The following is a 12915-nucleotide window of genomic DNA, read 5'->3' as shown; positions in this document are numbered from 1 at the left end:
GGTCTTGATTGCCTTTGGCTCAAAAAAATCCACATGCCAAGTGGCGCACTTTGGGGCAGCCTATTCTGCTCCCCTTCGTAGTTACTTTGAATCTCACTAACTCCCATGTATCATGGGTCCACTGGAATTTTGTGTTCTTGGGGGATTACCAACGCTACACCTGAATGGGAAGGCAAGACATACGCTCTGCGTAGGTGTATGCATTATTGTTCTGCTTTACTTATAGAACATGACTTCAAAGATAAAATTTAGAATCTCAAGACTGTGACAACATAGCATATGAAACCAAGCTAAGGACTTTCCGGAAGTAGGACCCTTCTGAGTGCTAGGGCCCTGTGTGACTGCATAGGTATCACACCTTTGAAGCAAGCACTGCATATCTAGGAGACTCCATGGGGAGACTTACAGGGAAGGCAGTTGTGAAGAAGTCTTCCAACATACAGGTGATAAATGTAGGAGAAATTTCTCCTGGAACACAGGACAAAAACCTTGTAACTGTGCTGAGTGTGAGAAAGCCTTTATTCAGCTTTGCCCCCTTTCTGAACATCAGAGAACCCACTTGGGGAAGAAACTGTATCACTGCAGTAAGTGGGAGAAAACCTTTATTCAGTGCTTTCATCTTGTTGGTCACTTGAAAATCCATGCTAGAGTGAAGCCCTATAAACGTAAAAAATGTAGGGCATGTGGGTGGCTCAGTCCGTTCAGCATTCAACTCTGGATTTTGGCTTAGGTCATGATCTCAAGGTTTGTGAGTTTGAGCCCTGTGTTGGGCTTTGTGCTGACAGCGTGGAGCCTGCTTGGGATTCTCTCTCTCTTTCCCTCTCTTTGCCCCTCCCCGATCACTCTCTCTCTCAAAAATAAATAAACTTAAAAAGAAATGTAAAGACGGGTGCCTGGGTAGTTCAGTTGGCTTCAGCTCAGGTCATCATCTCGCAGTTCATGAATTTGAGCCCCACGTTGGGCTCAGTACTGACAGCTCAGAGCCTGGAGCCTGCTTCAGATTCTGTGTCTCCTTCTCTCTCTGTGCCCCTCCCCCGCTCATGCTCCGTCTCTCAAAAAAAAAAAAAAATAATAATAATGTTAAAAAGAAATGTAAAGAATGTGAGAAAGCTTCCAGTGCAAGCACTGGCCTTATTCAGTATTAGAGAAACCCTATGAATGTAATAAATGTGGGAGAGCTTTTCAGGTGAGTTCAGCTCTGGTAACGTCTCAGACTACCCCTGTGCATAAGAAGCTCTAATAATGGGCTACATATTCAGGCAATTTCATTAAGAATTCAGGTCTCTTTCAACAGATAATATGTTTGGAAAAGGACGCTATGGAAAGAAGCATGAGAAAAGCTTCAAGGTCTTTTCCTCTTGACATGGCAATTTTGGTGAAAGTGCAGGCGTCCCCAGGTAACAGAAACGCCCAAAGTCAGGAGCAGCAGTGGCTACGTCCTGGTTGTTGGGGGTTCTTCCGGCACAGCACACATTCCTGGCTCCAAGCGCGGTCCTGCTCTTTCAGGGTCGGGAGCCAAGGCTGCAGCCACTACGGGCTGTCACCGAGGCAACACGTATTACGGCACAGGCTGGAGTATGTGGGAGACTGGCTTTGGGGGTGTTTTTCGGGCTACTCCTGAGGCAAGACGAGTCATTAACGTACACAAATGCGAAAGGCTGCTGAAGGCTTTACTGGGGTTAAAGCTGACCCATCATCTGGAAACCCACCGAGTGAAGCACGGAAATACGAATTCCGAAGGAGAACGGGCGCTGCCGGTGAATTCTGACGTCAAACCTGCAATGCGGAGAGAACGTGAAGCTTGACGACAGACGGACTGAAATGAAAATAGCAAACCGAGCACGCTGGGCTCTTCCAGTTCAAGCAAATGCGCGGGTGAGACTTCAGGTCACGACCAGAAAACGACCACACCGAGCGCGGGTCTGAGTGCCCGTGAGGACACGCTCCAGGGCCGCCCCGGGAGCCGCAGCCTCGCACAGCCGGCGCCAGAGGGGAGGCGACACCGGCAGAGGGCGTCCTCGCTCCCTCCCGGGCCTGCCGGGGCGGCGCACCTGCTGCTCCCAAACCGGCGTCTTCCCGGCGCCGCCGCCTTCATCTCGGAACTCCGTTCCTAAACCTCGGCAGCAGCCGGAGAGACGTGAGGCCCGGGCGCTGCGGACATCAGCCGGGGCCGCCGGGCCGGCCCTCGGGGAGCGCACCGGCCTCACCGCCACCACACCATCCGGCCGGAAGCGGCGTAGCCACCGAGGGCGGAAGCCGCCGGCTTCCGGCCTCTCTGGGAGACGCTCCTCTCGGTGGTGGCTTCGCGCGGCCGGAGGAAACCTCGCGCGGCCCCGAGGGTCGCAGCCCCCCTCTCGGCCTCTCTGGGACACGTTCCTCTCGGTGGTGGCCTCGCGCGGCCCCGAGGGGCGGCGCCGCGAATTTGAGGGGCTTGTGGTCGTTGTCCTTCTGGAAGGTTGAAGATGCTCGCGCCCCTGTCCCCTACTTTAAAGCTCCGTCCCGTGGTGATACTGTCAGTCACGTGATCAAGGTTAGGGGCTGAGACCGAGCCCCGCAGCGGCGCGTGTGTTTGCGCCCCGGTTCCCGCACGCCGGGAGCTTTGGGGCAGGACGCTCCCCGGCTCGGTTTCCTCCAGCCCGGAGCGGGCGAGAGGTACGGCGCTTGTCACGCCGTGGGCTGCGCTACACAGCACCTGCAGAAAAGAAACTCTGCGTTCGGTAGTCAAAACAAAACACCCCAGGCCAGGTATTGGGTTACTGAGATCCCATCAGGACATTTCTAAATCAAGGTAATTGAGAAACAAATGCTAAGTCATTTGTTATGAAGCCTATTTATTCGTGGAAGATTTTGTACATTAGATTATCATAATTCTACAAAGGACGTGGTTTGCTAGAGTTTTCACGTAAAGACCTTATGCATGCAGTGGGACATTAAAGCCTTATATCGTTTTTATCCCATTAGGGAAAATGTGCCTCGTCAAGCAGGTAAAAGAAGTCTGGCCAGATTTGCCTTTGTGTCCTGAAATCACTGGTGGAGTTCCTACTTGTTGGATTCCTGTCTCCACTCTCTGATGCCAACTCTCTCTACCCGGTCTTTTCTGGAGAGAGCAGCAGTCAGTGCGGATTCCCTCAGCCCTCTTCCACAATTGTCAGCAGCTGGAGACCCTCTTTCTCTCAAGAGAGCTGCCCAGAACTGCAGTCTTGGTACGTTCACCCCAGGGAGGTGCCCCGACACCCCCCCCCCCCCCCGCATATGGGGCAGGAAGATCCTAGGGATGTTACTGTCTCCTCCAAACTCAAGTTTCAGTTCAATTTGACCACGTTTCCCTACCCCAGCTCCTGCCCAATTTACTTCTCCTCTCCTGTCTTGTTTGAATCTCTGGTTTCTGGCCTCTTGCCTTGGAGGCTCTCCTGGTTTACCTCCTGGCAAGACCTCTGGACACAGGTTTTGGTCTACAGATTGTAATGCTACCATTGTGTAGGTCCTCTTGTTTGGCATGACTTTCTTTCCTTTTTTTTTATTGTTTATTTTTTATTTTGAGAGAGAAAAGCACAAGTGGGGCAGGGGCAAAGAGGGAGAGAGAGAATACCAAGCAGGCTCCACACTGCCATCACAGAGCCCGACGTGGGGCTTGAACTCACAAACTGAGATGATGACCCAAGCCAAAACGAAGACCGTCTCCTAACCAACTGACCCACCCAGGTGCCCCTGGCATGACTAATTCAGTTTTGTTGTGCCTTTATTTAAAGGAATGTTCTGAAAGCGGTGTTGTGTATTGCTCAGGCTATTTCCACTTCAGGGCTTAGCCCACCTCCTCTTGTGGCGGATCATTAACTAGTGTTAATGATCAGCCTCTTTACCTGAATCTTCTCCCCTCCACGCAGTAATCACGGTTACTTCCCAACAGAGTCCCTTTTTCCTCCACCCCCACTGCCATAGACTAACCTACTTATCAGCCTCCAAATTCTGCCCTTCTGGTTTGACTTTAGCAGTCAGTGGGGGAAGAGGCAAATCCTGTTTCACAGAAAGCACACACACAGTGAAGATCATATGCAGGACAGCAAATCAGAGAACGAGAGAAAAGACACTGGTCTTTCAGTCATTTGTCTCACTCAATATTTTTTATTCAATGTTTTTCATGTTTTGCTCTTTCTTTAGCACTTCCATAAAAATTTAAGTTCTTTACATTATCAGGTTTTCCCTCTTGTGAATTCTTTGGTGTTGACGAAGGTGTGAACTCTGACTGAAGGCTCTCCCACACTCACTGCATTCATAGGGTTTCTCTCCAGTGTGGATTCTCAGGTGTCGAATGAGGTGTGAGCTCACTCTGAAGGTTTTCCCACATTCACTACATTCATAGGGTTTCTCTCTGGTGTGAATTCTCTGATGCAGGATGAGATGTGAGTTTAGGCTGAATGCTCGTCCACATTCTTTGCATTCGAAGGGTCTTTCCCCAGTGTGAATTCTCTGGTGCCTAGTAAGATCTGAGCTGCCCCCAAAGGCTTTCCCACACTCATTACATTCATAGGGCCTCTCTCCAGTGTGGATTCTCTGATGCCTAATAAGCTTTGAGCTGTGTCTGAAAGCTTTCCCACATTCATTACACTGGTGGGTTTTCTCCCCACTAAAAATTGCTGCATGTTTAATAAGGTTTGGGCTCTTGAGAGATTTTCCATATTGGTGAATTTTTTCTCCAGCATAAATTCTTTGATGCTTAATAAAATCTGAATTCCATTTGAAACTTTGGTCATAGGTACTATGTTTATGAGATTTCTGGTGTGTAAATTCACTTGAATTCAGGTTTAAGCTTCTGTCACATCCGTCATGGCTTATTTCACCTGTAAGTGTATTTTTGTGGGTAAGGATTTTACTAAAACTTCCATCCTGAGCAGATGATGGTCTCTGAGACCCCCCTGATTCTTTTTCCCATTGCCTCTTTAACCTGTCTGTAGACTTGCAGATGTCTTGAGGCTCAGCAGATCCTTCTGACACGAATTCTGAAATTCTTCCTGATAGAATTCTCTGTGATTCCATTTTTTCATAAATGTCCAACTTTGGCATGGATCCACCGTTTTCACTCTCATTATCTAAAATAACGCAAAGAGAAAGTGGTAAACATCTATTTGCTGAGTTGGAAGAAATACTCAACACTATTACATATTGGTACTTCACTTGGTTACTCTAAAAATGCGACTTTTCAGGGGGGCCTGGGTGGTTCAGTCGGTTGAGCATCTGACTCTTGGTTTTGGCTCAGGTCATGATCTCATGGTTGGTGAGTTTGAGCCCTCCATTGGGCTCTGTGCTGACAGCGCAGAGCCTACTTGGGATTCTCTCTCTCTGCCCTTCCCTCACTCGTGTGTGTGTGTGTGGTCTCTCTCTCAAAATAAATAAACTTAAAAAAATTAAAAATTCAGATGTGGCCTTTCAAATGAAAGGGTTGAAGGGCACAACGGAGAAAAACTGGTAAAAGAAGGTAGAATGCATGCAGAGGGGAAGACCTCCATCCATCTATCCATCCACCCATTTCTTCATCTTCCATGGCTAACCCAATTCTGTAACCACTTTCTGCTACATATCTCCTGAATACATCCCCTTCTTTACATTTCTGCTACCATGTTCCTTATCACTACTTTTTATCTAGGGGATTGTCACAGCCTCCTGCTGTTTTGACTCTGAGCTGCTAATCACTTTGAATAACCTCACCAGATTAGCTGTCCTTAAAACCCTGTCACCTCCTATACCTTACTCAGAAACTTTCACCCTCTTTCCTCCACAACTTACATGAATTCTTCCGCCTGGTTTCCAGAATCCATTTATGATCTAGTCCTCACAATTCGTGCCTGTGGCTCACAAATTTATACTGTGCTTATGGCTCTGTATTATGCATCTTATCTTTGTTGTTGGGTTTGTTTTGTCTAGAATATGCTATGATAGGAAAGGTGGTTAGGCAGTGCTGGTCTTAGCATGGGGGAAATGTTGTGATTTTGGATAGGATGGATGGAAATGTTTCCAGAACAAACGTGAAAGCAGAATTTAGGTATTTTTTTTAAAAAATGGACTGTAATTTACTCTTTATTTTTGAGACCACTCATACCTAAAGTGATACTGAATCCATGAACTTCTTAAACAGATGAGTTTTAGGAGTGCCTGGGTGGCTTGGTCAGTTAAGCATCAGACTGTTGATCTCGGCTCAAGTCATGATTTCACAGTTTGTGAGTTCAAGTCCCATGTCAGGCTCTGCCCTGACAGTGCGGAGCCTGCCTGGGATTCTGTCTCCCTCTCTCTACCTCTCCCCCCACTTGCTCTCTTTATCTCAAAAATAAATAAAAATAAACTTAAAAAAATTTTTAAACAGAGGAGTTTTAGAACAGTGATGAGTATTCCATGGAGGTGGTCACCAGAAATATGGCCAACTTCCTATAAAAACGTGAAAGCTTTGTAAGACCAAAAGTACAATAAAAAAGATAAGAGTGTAGATCTTGTATGCATCTGAATTATATTCCATTTCTGAGTATATCATTATGTATCTGCTTCTCTATCATTATATATGCTTCTCTACTAACATGTTTTATTTCTCTTGATGCGTTTCTTCCTCTTATTCTTTTGTTTCTTTACTCATTCTCTGACATTTTCTCATTCATTTTTCTTTTCTTTAATTTACTCATAAAAGTATCCTGTGTTTTGGAAATATTCTGGATAAAGTACAAATAGGAGAATGTTAATATGTTTGATAAGGAACCAAATTCTGGGTGGTGTGTGTGTGTGTGTGTGTGTGTGTGTGTGTGTGTTTAATTGGCCAATGGCATACAGGGAAAGAGTTCTGTACTTCTCATGGGGTAATAAAGGAAAAGACCACCTATAGTGACTGAGACTATTCTGAGAAGGCAAATTCACAGCCCCACTCCTTCAGTGACATGAAATGTGTGTAATACTACTCCTTACCATAGTCCAGCACAAAGGATGCTGAAGAATCATGAAGGGACTTGGGGTCCACTGGCTGAAACTGGGCACCGAGTGCCGGTCCAGGAGGCACCACCTTTCCCCTGAATACTTCTTGCCCATGTGCAAGGACTGGAACCTGAGAAAAATAAAGTATATTTGGGCTTGTGAGAGAATCTCTCTTGGAACTGAACATCTTCCAAACACAAAGAGAACCTCCCACAGGAATACAAAACTGCAGAAGGATGGATTAAGTACGACTCAACTGTGAAATGTGGCACAGCACCAGCTGGAGTGGAAAGGAGACATAAATGCTGAAGGAAGAGCCCCTGCAGGTCTCATTGGGGTGTTCAATCTCAGACCCTTTCCTCCCACTGTGTGATCCAGCTCTCTGGAGGCCTTAGATCTCCTGTCCCCTGTGTACCTGGACTACTGAGTTATCAGCGCCTCTCTCCAGATCTTCCAGTACTGTCACTGCCTCCTCCCCACTCTCCGGGCGGTGCTCCCTCACCCAGGCCTGGAGCTCGGCGGGCAGGATGGTCAGGAACTGCTCCAGCACCAGAAGCTCCAGGATCTGCTCCTTGCTGTGCGTCTCGGGCCGCAGCCACTGATGGCAGAGCTCCCGGAGCCGGCTCAGGGCCTCACGGGGCCCAGGGGAATCCTGGTAGCAGAACTGCCTGAAAAGCTGTCGGCAGAGCTCCTGCCTGAGGGCATCACTTCTCTGGAAGCAAGTGTCCTGCCTCCAGACGACATCTTCCTCTTCTATCTTCACTATCAGAAGTCCTGCATTCTCCTGAAGGTTCTGAGCTGTAGTTTTCTTAGATTCTGTCGTCATCCTGGGATGAAATGTATTCCCAGAAAATCCACTTCTGCTTTGTGCGGCGTCTTATTTAGTTTTGAGAGCTCTTCTAAAATAAAAACAAAAGTATCTTTTTATTTATAAAATAGCTATTACCGTCTATGAAGATTAAAGATCACATCGCAGAAATTGTCATTTCCCATTATACAGAAGTGTACTGGGCATTTAGCATATGTACAACCACTGAAATACCTGCTCTGTGGAGTACAACAGTCCCATGATTTCTACCTCACAGTAGCCAAAATTTAAATTTAAAAACAAAATACTTTAAAGTAGAAACAATAAACATAAAACTTATAACTTTAAGCTGATGCTACATGTTAACATGCCACATGCAATTAGATTATATGTAAGTCAGAAAGACAAAAAAGGATCAGCACAGTACAATGACAAAGTGCTTCATGAAGTTGGGAGATTCAAGAGAGCCTAGTCGTTTGTAATGGATGGGAAAGCTTAATTCAGAAACTAACTTCTGAAGAATGGAAAGGATTTTGAAAGGATGTGGGAGAGAGAAAAATAGGAAATTACAAGCAAGGAAATGGCCTGAACAAGTGGCTAATGGTAGGATCACGGAAGCGGGAAAGCAAAAAGTTCAGCAAGTTTGTATAAGGATATCACAGAGGCAAAGGCCTCCTGTAGAAAGCCTCAAATGTCAAGATCCGGAATTCAGAATTTACTTTTTAGACACTGGGGAGCTAAGGGAGGCTTCTGAGCACAAAGACCTGAAAAATACTGTTTATGGAGATTAATTAATATGTTGTTCATTTCTGGGATAGACTGCAATATGGAAAGAGAAACAGAGACCACACTTGTGCTCATACAAGTGTAAGGAAAATACAAGCTTGGAATGATAATTATCAATTCAAAATCTGGAACTAGGATTACTTATAAATCTGTTAAATAATAAGGACAAATTTTTCTTTCTTTTCTTTCTTTTTTTTAAGATTTTAAGTAACCTCTGCACTGAATGCAGGGCTTGAACTCACAAACCTGAGACCGAGAGTTGCATGCTCCATCGACTGAGCCAGCTGGGCACCCCAGGGCAACTTGTCTTGAGAGCCAGAGGCTAACCATGTCTTTTATTTTTTAAATTTATGTTCCTTATTATTTTTTATTTTATTAAATTTTCTTTAAATCCAAGTTAGTCAACAGGCTGTTTCAATCAATGTTAACTATTTCCTTCCCCAAAGGTCTCAAATAGGTTTGTTTTATCCCAACAGTTCCTTCTCTACCTTCCTAGTTCCTGGCTCAGTCCATATCGTGGACAATAAAATTAAATATAATAAGCCTGCATCATGACTTGCTTATCCATCTTCCGAGTCTTGTTATTAAATACCAGTTCCTCAAGTCAGCACACGGGAATGGTCTCTGAACTGGGACTGGTTTCTGAACTGAAAAACTGAGTAACAGGAATTTAGCTGTGAAGCAATAGACTACGAGAGCAGAATGCAAATATCAATCTTTCAGATCCTCTACTAAACGTTTCACCAAGTTGACTGCTGATTGTTGCATTGACATGTACTTTATCAAGAATCTGAACACAAGCAAAGCTCTGGGCTGGAAGTTGTACAGCAACGATTTCCAAGAAAGTCTGAGTTAGTTCCCAGCTGAGCTCATTGCCTAATCATCATGTGGGAACTTTGTTAGAAACAGATCCTGGGATGCTGTCTGGGTTAGTATGGGTATACCTGGAAAACCTGTATTCTGATGTACAGCCATAAGGAATTAAATGGTGTGTGAGTTTGCAAAACAGTTGGAAAGAAATGACAATAAACACACGTGGGTTAAAAACATTTACATAACTAGATGTGTTTTACATGACACACACTGAAATGATGAAAGATGTTGAAAACCGAAGTACTAAACAAGCTGTATGGGAGAGGCATCAAATATCCTAACGGTTTTGAGGCAGGGAGCCCATGTGTGTGTTTATGTGCAAAGGGTAGCAAATATTTCCTAGAGCTGGTGGGGCTTAAACTGGACAATAAAAGATGAAAAAAATTCAAAAGGAAGGGGCAGGAGAAAAGTTTAGGAAGTGGGAATGAACAGCAGATTGATGGCGATCCCAGCTCACTCTAATATTTGGAGTGACTAAGAACTCAGCTCCCTCTAATAAACAATTTGTCATCCCTGCTCTGAGCTCCTACAGTTCCTAACACAGAACACCTGTGAATACAACACTCATCACCTGGTATCATTTTTAGCTTTGGCTGTTTCTCTTCATCAACTGGCTGGAACTCCAGGAGGTTAAGGACCACGCGCTATTTTCTAAGTTCTCACATTTGTCGATGGGGAGGGAAAGCCTGAGAAGCCTCTAGACGGTCTCAGAAGAGAGAAGGAGTAACTGCCAGGAAAGTCGGAGCTCGGTGAGGGGCAGGCGCCTGCGTGTGCAGGAGCAGGACCTGGGCACTCGGCTGGAGGACGGGGCGTGGAGGGGGGGCTCGGCTGGAGGGCGTTGGAGCTAGGCTGCAGGACGAGGGGGACCAGCAGGGGCCGCGGGAGCAGGGCGGGGAGGGATTCTCGCCCGGATGCTGGCGGCTGTCCTGCCCCGGAGGTTCTACGGGACGGCCTCTGACCGTCCCCACTGCTTGCCGGACACACGGGAAACAACAAACATCCACAGTATGGATACACTTCACTAGGACGCGGGGCCGTCCCCGCTCTTCCTCCCGCGAGATGTCGGGGCGGGCTCCCGGGCAGCTCTTCCCGGCTGAAAGCTGGCGTCCTGAGGCCGCCGCCGAGCTGGTCATTCCAATGACCCAGCCCCGCCCGCGGCGGTGACGTCACGCGCGGCGCGGGTAACCATGGAAACCACCTCCCCTCGGGAGGCAGGCGGGCGCAATGTCCTCCGAACGCCGACCCTGGTTCCCCTCTCCTCGGGATTCCTCCGCGGTCCCGGCTCCAGGTCGCCGCGGGACTGCTGCAATCCCGAAGGGACAGTGGTAGCGACCGGGTGCTTGCAGGGGGCAAAGGGTCAGACCCTCGGGTCCTCAAAGCCGGACTCACCTCTCCTACAGGATGGTTCCGATCGGACACTTCCGGTGGGAGGACGGCGCTGCGCCGTCTCTCAAAGCTTCCGTCCTCGGGACGTTGAGTCTGCGCAGAAGGCGGCCTGGCTTTGGACTGCGATTCCCAGAAGCCCCGGCGTCTCCTCCGCGCTGAGTCCGTTTCCCCTGCGGCCTGGCGGAGGTCCTCGAATTCTCAGAGCTCCGGGGTGGGGTCCTTGCACCCGTTTGTAGCGGGAAACGCGGCCCTGCTGCTCTCGCTGGCCTCGCGCGGTCTTAAGTCGGGGGAAGTGGAACCGAAGCCCACGCACCAGGGGCGCCGCCCAGACTTGAAGCTCGCGAAGCCTCCCTGGGCTTCAGGAGTGCAGGTTTACAAACGGTGGCTGATAACCCTGGCTCAGGCGGGGTGTGCATGCCCTGAAATGTGAACTTAAAAAAAAAGAAAAAAAATTATTTTGAGACAGAGTGTGAGTGGGGGAGGGGCAGAGAGAGGGAGACAGAATCCCAAGTAGGCCCCACCCTGATAGCGCAGAGCGCGAGATGGAGCTCGAACTCAGGAACCATAAGATCATGCATGACTTGAGCGGAAATCAAGAGTTGGATGCCCAACTGACTGAGCCACCCAGGTGCCCCTAAGAAATGTGAACTTTCTTTTTTATTTTTAAAGTTTAATTATTTATTTTGAGAGCATGGGGGAGGAGCAGAAAGGGAGAGAGAGAATCCCAAAGAGGCTCTGCACTGTCAGCACACAGCTGGTCGTGGGGCTCGAACCCACGAACCGTGAGATAATGACCTGAACCATGAGATTATGACCTGAGCCGATTCTGACGCTTAACTGAGCCACCCAGGTGCCCCCAAAATGTGAACTTTCTTGAATCCCTGGGCCAATGTATGAGAACTAGAACTTTGATGGTAACTTACATTTGCTGCTGCTGTTTCTCTTGTATCTCTTCTCATCTGTGGTGTTAACAAAAATTCAATCGAGTAGGTTTGAAGATCTAATCATCTTTATGAAGCCATTGTAAGCAGAGAGGAGCCTTGACCAGTGATAGAAAAATAGAAGGTTTTTGTAGGAAGGAGGGCGGGGCAAGGAAGTCATTAGCAAAAGAAAAAGCATTATCTCAAGGCAAGATCACCTTCACTTGGGAGGTGGGGGATGAGCAGGGGTCTAATCTTGCAGGTTACCTCTTTTTCTTTGGGGTGGGGGAAGGGAATGGAGAGAGCCCATGTGACAGATTATCTTATTAGTGCTGACCAGAAAATTCTTGATTGGTTTGCCTAAAATTTCACTTCTAGAGAGATTGCAATTGTAATGTAGTCCTGGTTTGCTGTCCTGGAGACAATTAACTCCATCTTGGGCTTGTGGTTTTCTTTTTAATACATTTTGTATTTATTCTCTTTCTTTTTGAAAAGGTAGTTCTGTTAGATGAGTATGCATGGCCAAATTGGTTTAATTTTCGTAGTTTCTTTAAATCTAAAAGGCATCATGTCATCAGATAATCTTATGGTATTTGCTTTTTTCACTCCACAGTAGGTTACTAAAGTTGATCCCTGTTGTTGAGTTAAAATTCATTTTCATTACTGTATAGCAATCCAGTTGTGAATATAGCATTGCATCCATTCTCCTAAAAATGGGCTGATATACTATTCCCTCTCTTCTGGGTTATGGCAGTAAACCTCTTAAGTGTTCCTTCTGCTTCTACCTGTGTTCCCACAGTCCATTACCTTTTTTTTTTTTTTTTAGATGTTTGTTTTTGAGAGAGAGGGAGACACAGAATCCAAAGCAGGATTTGCTGAGCTGTCAGCACAGAGCCCGACATGGGGCTCAAACCCATGAACCGTGAGATCATGACCTGAGCTGAAGTAGGACACTCAGCCATTGAGCCACCAAGGTGCCCCTATTCCTTTTCTTTTTTAAACGTTTTATTTATTTTTGAGAGAGAGAGAGTGCACTCGTGCTTGTGCGCAAGTTGGGGAGGGGTAGAGACAGGGGAACAGGGGATCCGAACGAAACAGGTTCTGTGCTGACAGCAGAGAGCCCAACGCAGGACTGGAACTCATGAACCGTGAGATAATTACCTGAGCAGAAGTCAGATGCTTAACCGGCTGAGC

The 12915-nt window shown here is 47.0% G+C and overlaps 1 protein-coding gene across 2 annotated transcripts; it reads right to left on the bottom strand.

The window, feature by feature from the left end:
• Positions 1 to 4102: 4102 nt before the first annotated feature.
• Positions 4103 to 10871, bottom strand: ZNF165 (zinc finger protein 165). Of its 2 annotated transcripts, none has more exons than XM_047102031.1 (4): positions 10805 to 10871; positions 7364 to 7847; positions 6943 to 7078; positions 4103 to 5087 (listed from the first exon to the last, which is right to left on the bottom strand). In XM_047102031.1, the coding sequence occupies exons 2-4, from the start codon at positions 7772 to 7774 to the stop codon at positions 4183 to 4185; spliced, it is 1452 nt and encodes a 483-aa protein (XP_046957987.1). In that variant the 5' UTR covers positions 7775 to 7847; positions 10805 to 10871; the 3' UTR covers positions 4103 to 4182. The 2 variants fall into 2 exon arrangements, with proteins under 2 accessions (XP_046957987.1, XP_046957986.1); XM_047102030.1 differs by lacking the exon at positions 10805 to 10871 and adding an exon at positions 9987 to 10246.
• Positions 10872 to 12915: the final 2044 nt, after the last annotated feature.

Source organism: Lynx rufus, unplaced genomic scaffold (assembly GCF_022079265.1).
Source record: "Lynx rufus isolate CCGP_SWC_20201006 ecotype Redwood Valley unplaced genomic scaffold, mLynRuf1.p SCAF_6, whole genome shotgun sequence".
Taxonomy (NCBI): domain Eukaryota; kingdom Metazoa; phylum Chordata; class Mammalia; order Carnivora; family Felidae; genus Lynx; species Lynx rufus.
This window is presented reverse-complemented; position numbering and strand designations above follow the sequence as displayed.

Excerpts from the sequence above, each read along its gene's own strand:
- ZNF165 (XM_047102031.1), bottom strand. The coding sequence starts at position 7,774 with ATGACGACAGAATCTAAGAAAACTACAGCTCAGAACCTTCAGGAGAAT. Across the intron at positions 7,079-7,363 it reads CTGATAACTCAGTAGTCCAG|GTTCCAGTCCTTGCACATGG; the intron begins GTACACAGGGGA and ends TATTTTTCTCAG. Across the intron at positions 5,088-6,942 it reads ATCCTTTGTGCTGGACTATG|ATAATGAGAGTGAAAACGGT; the intron begins GTAAGGAGTAGT and ends GCGTTATTTTAG.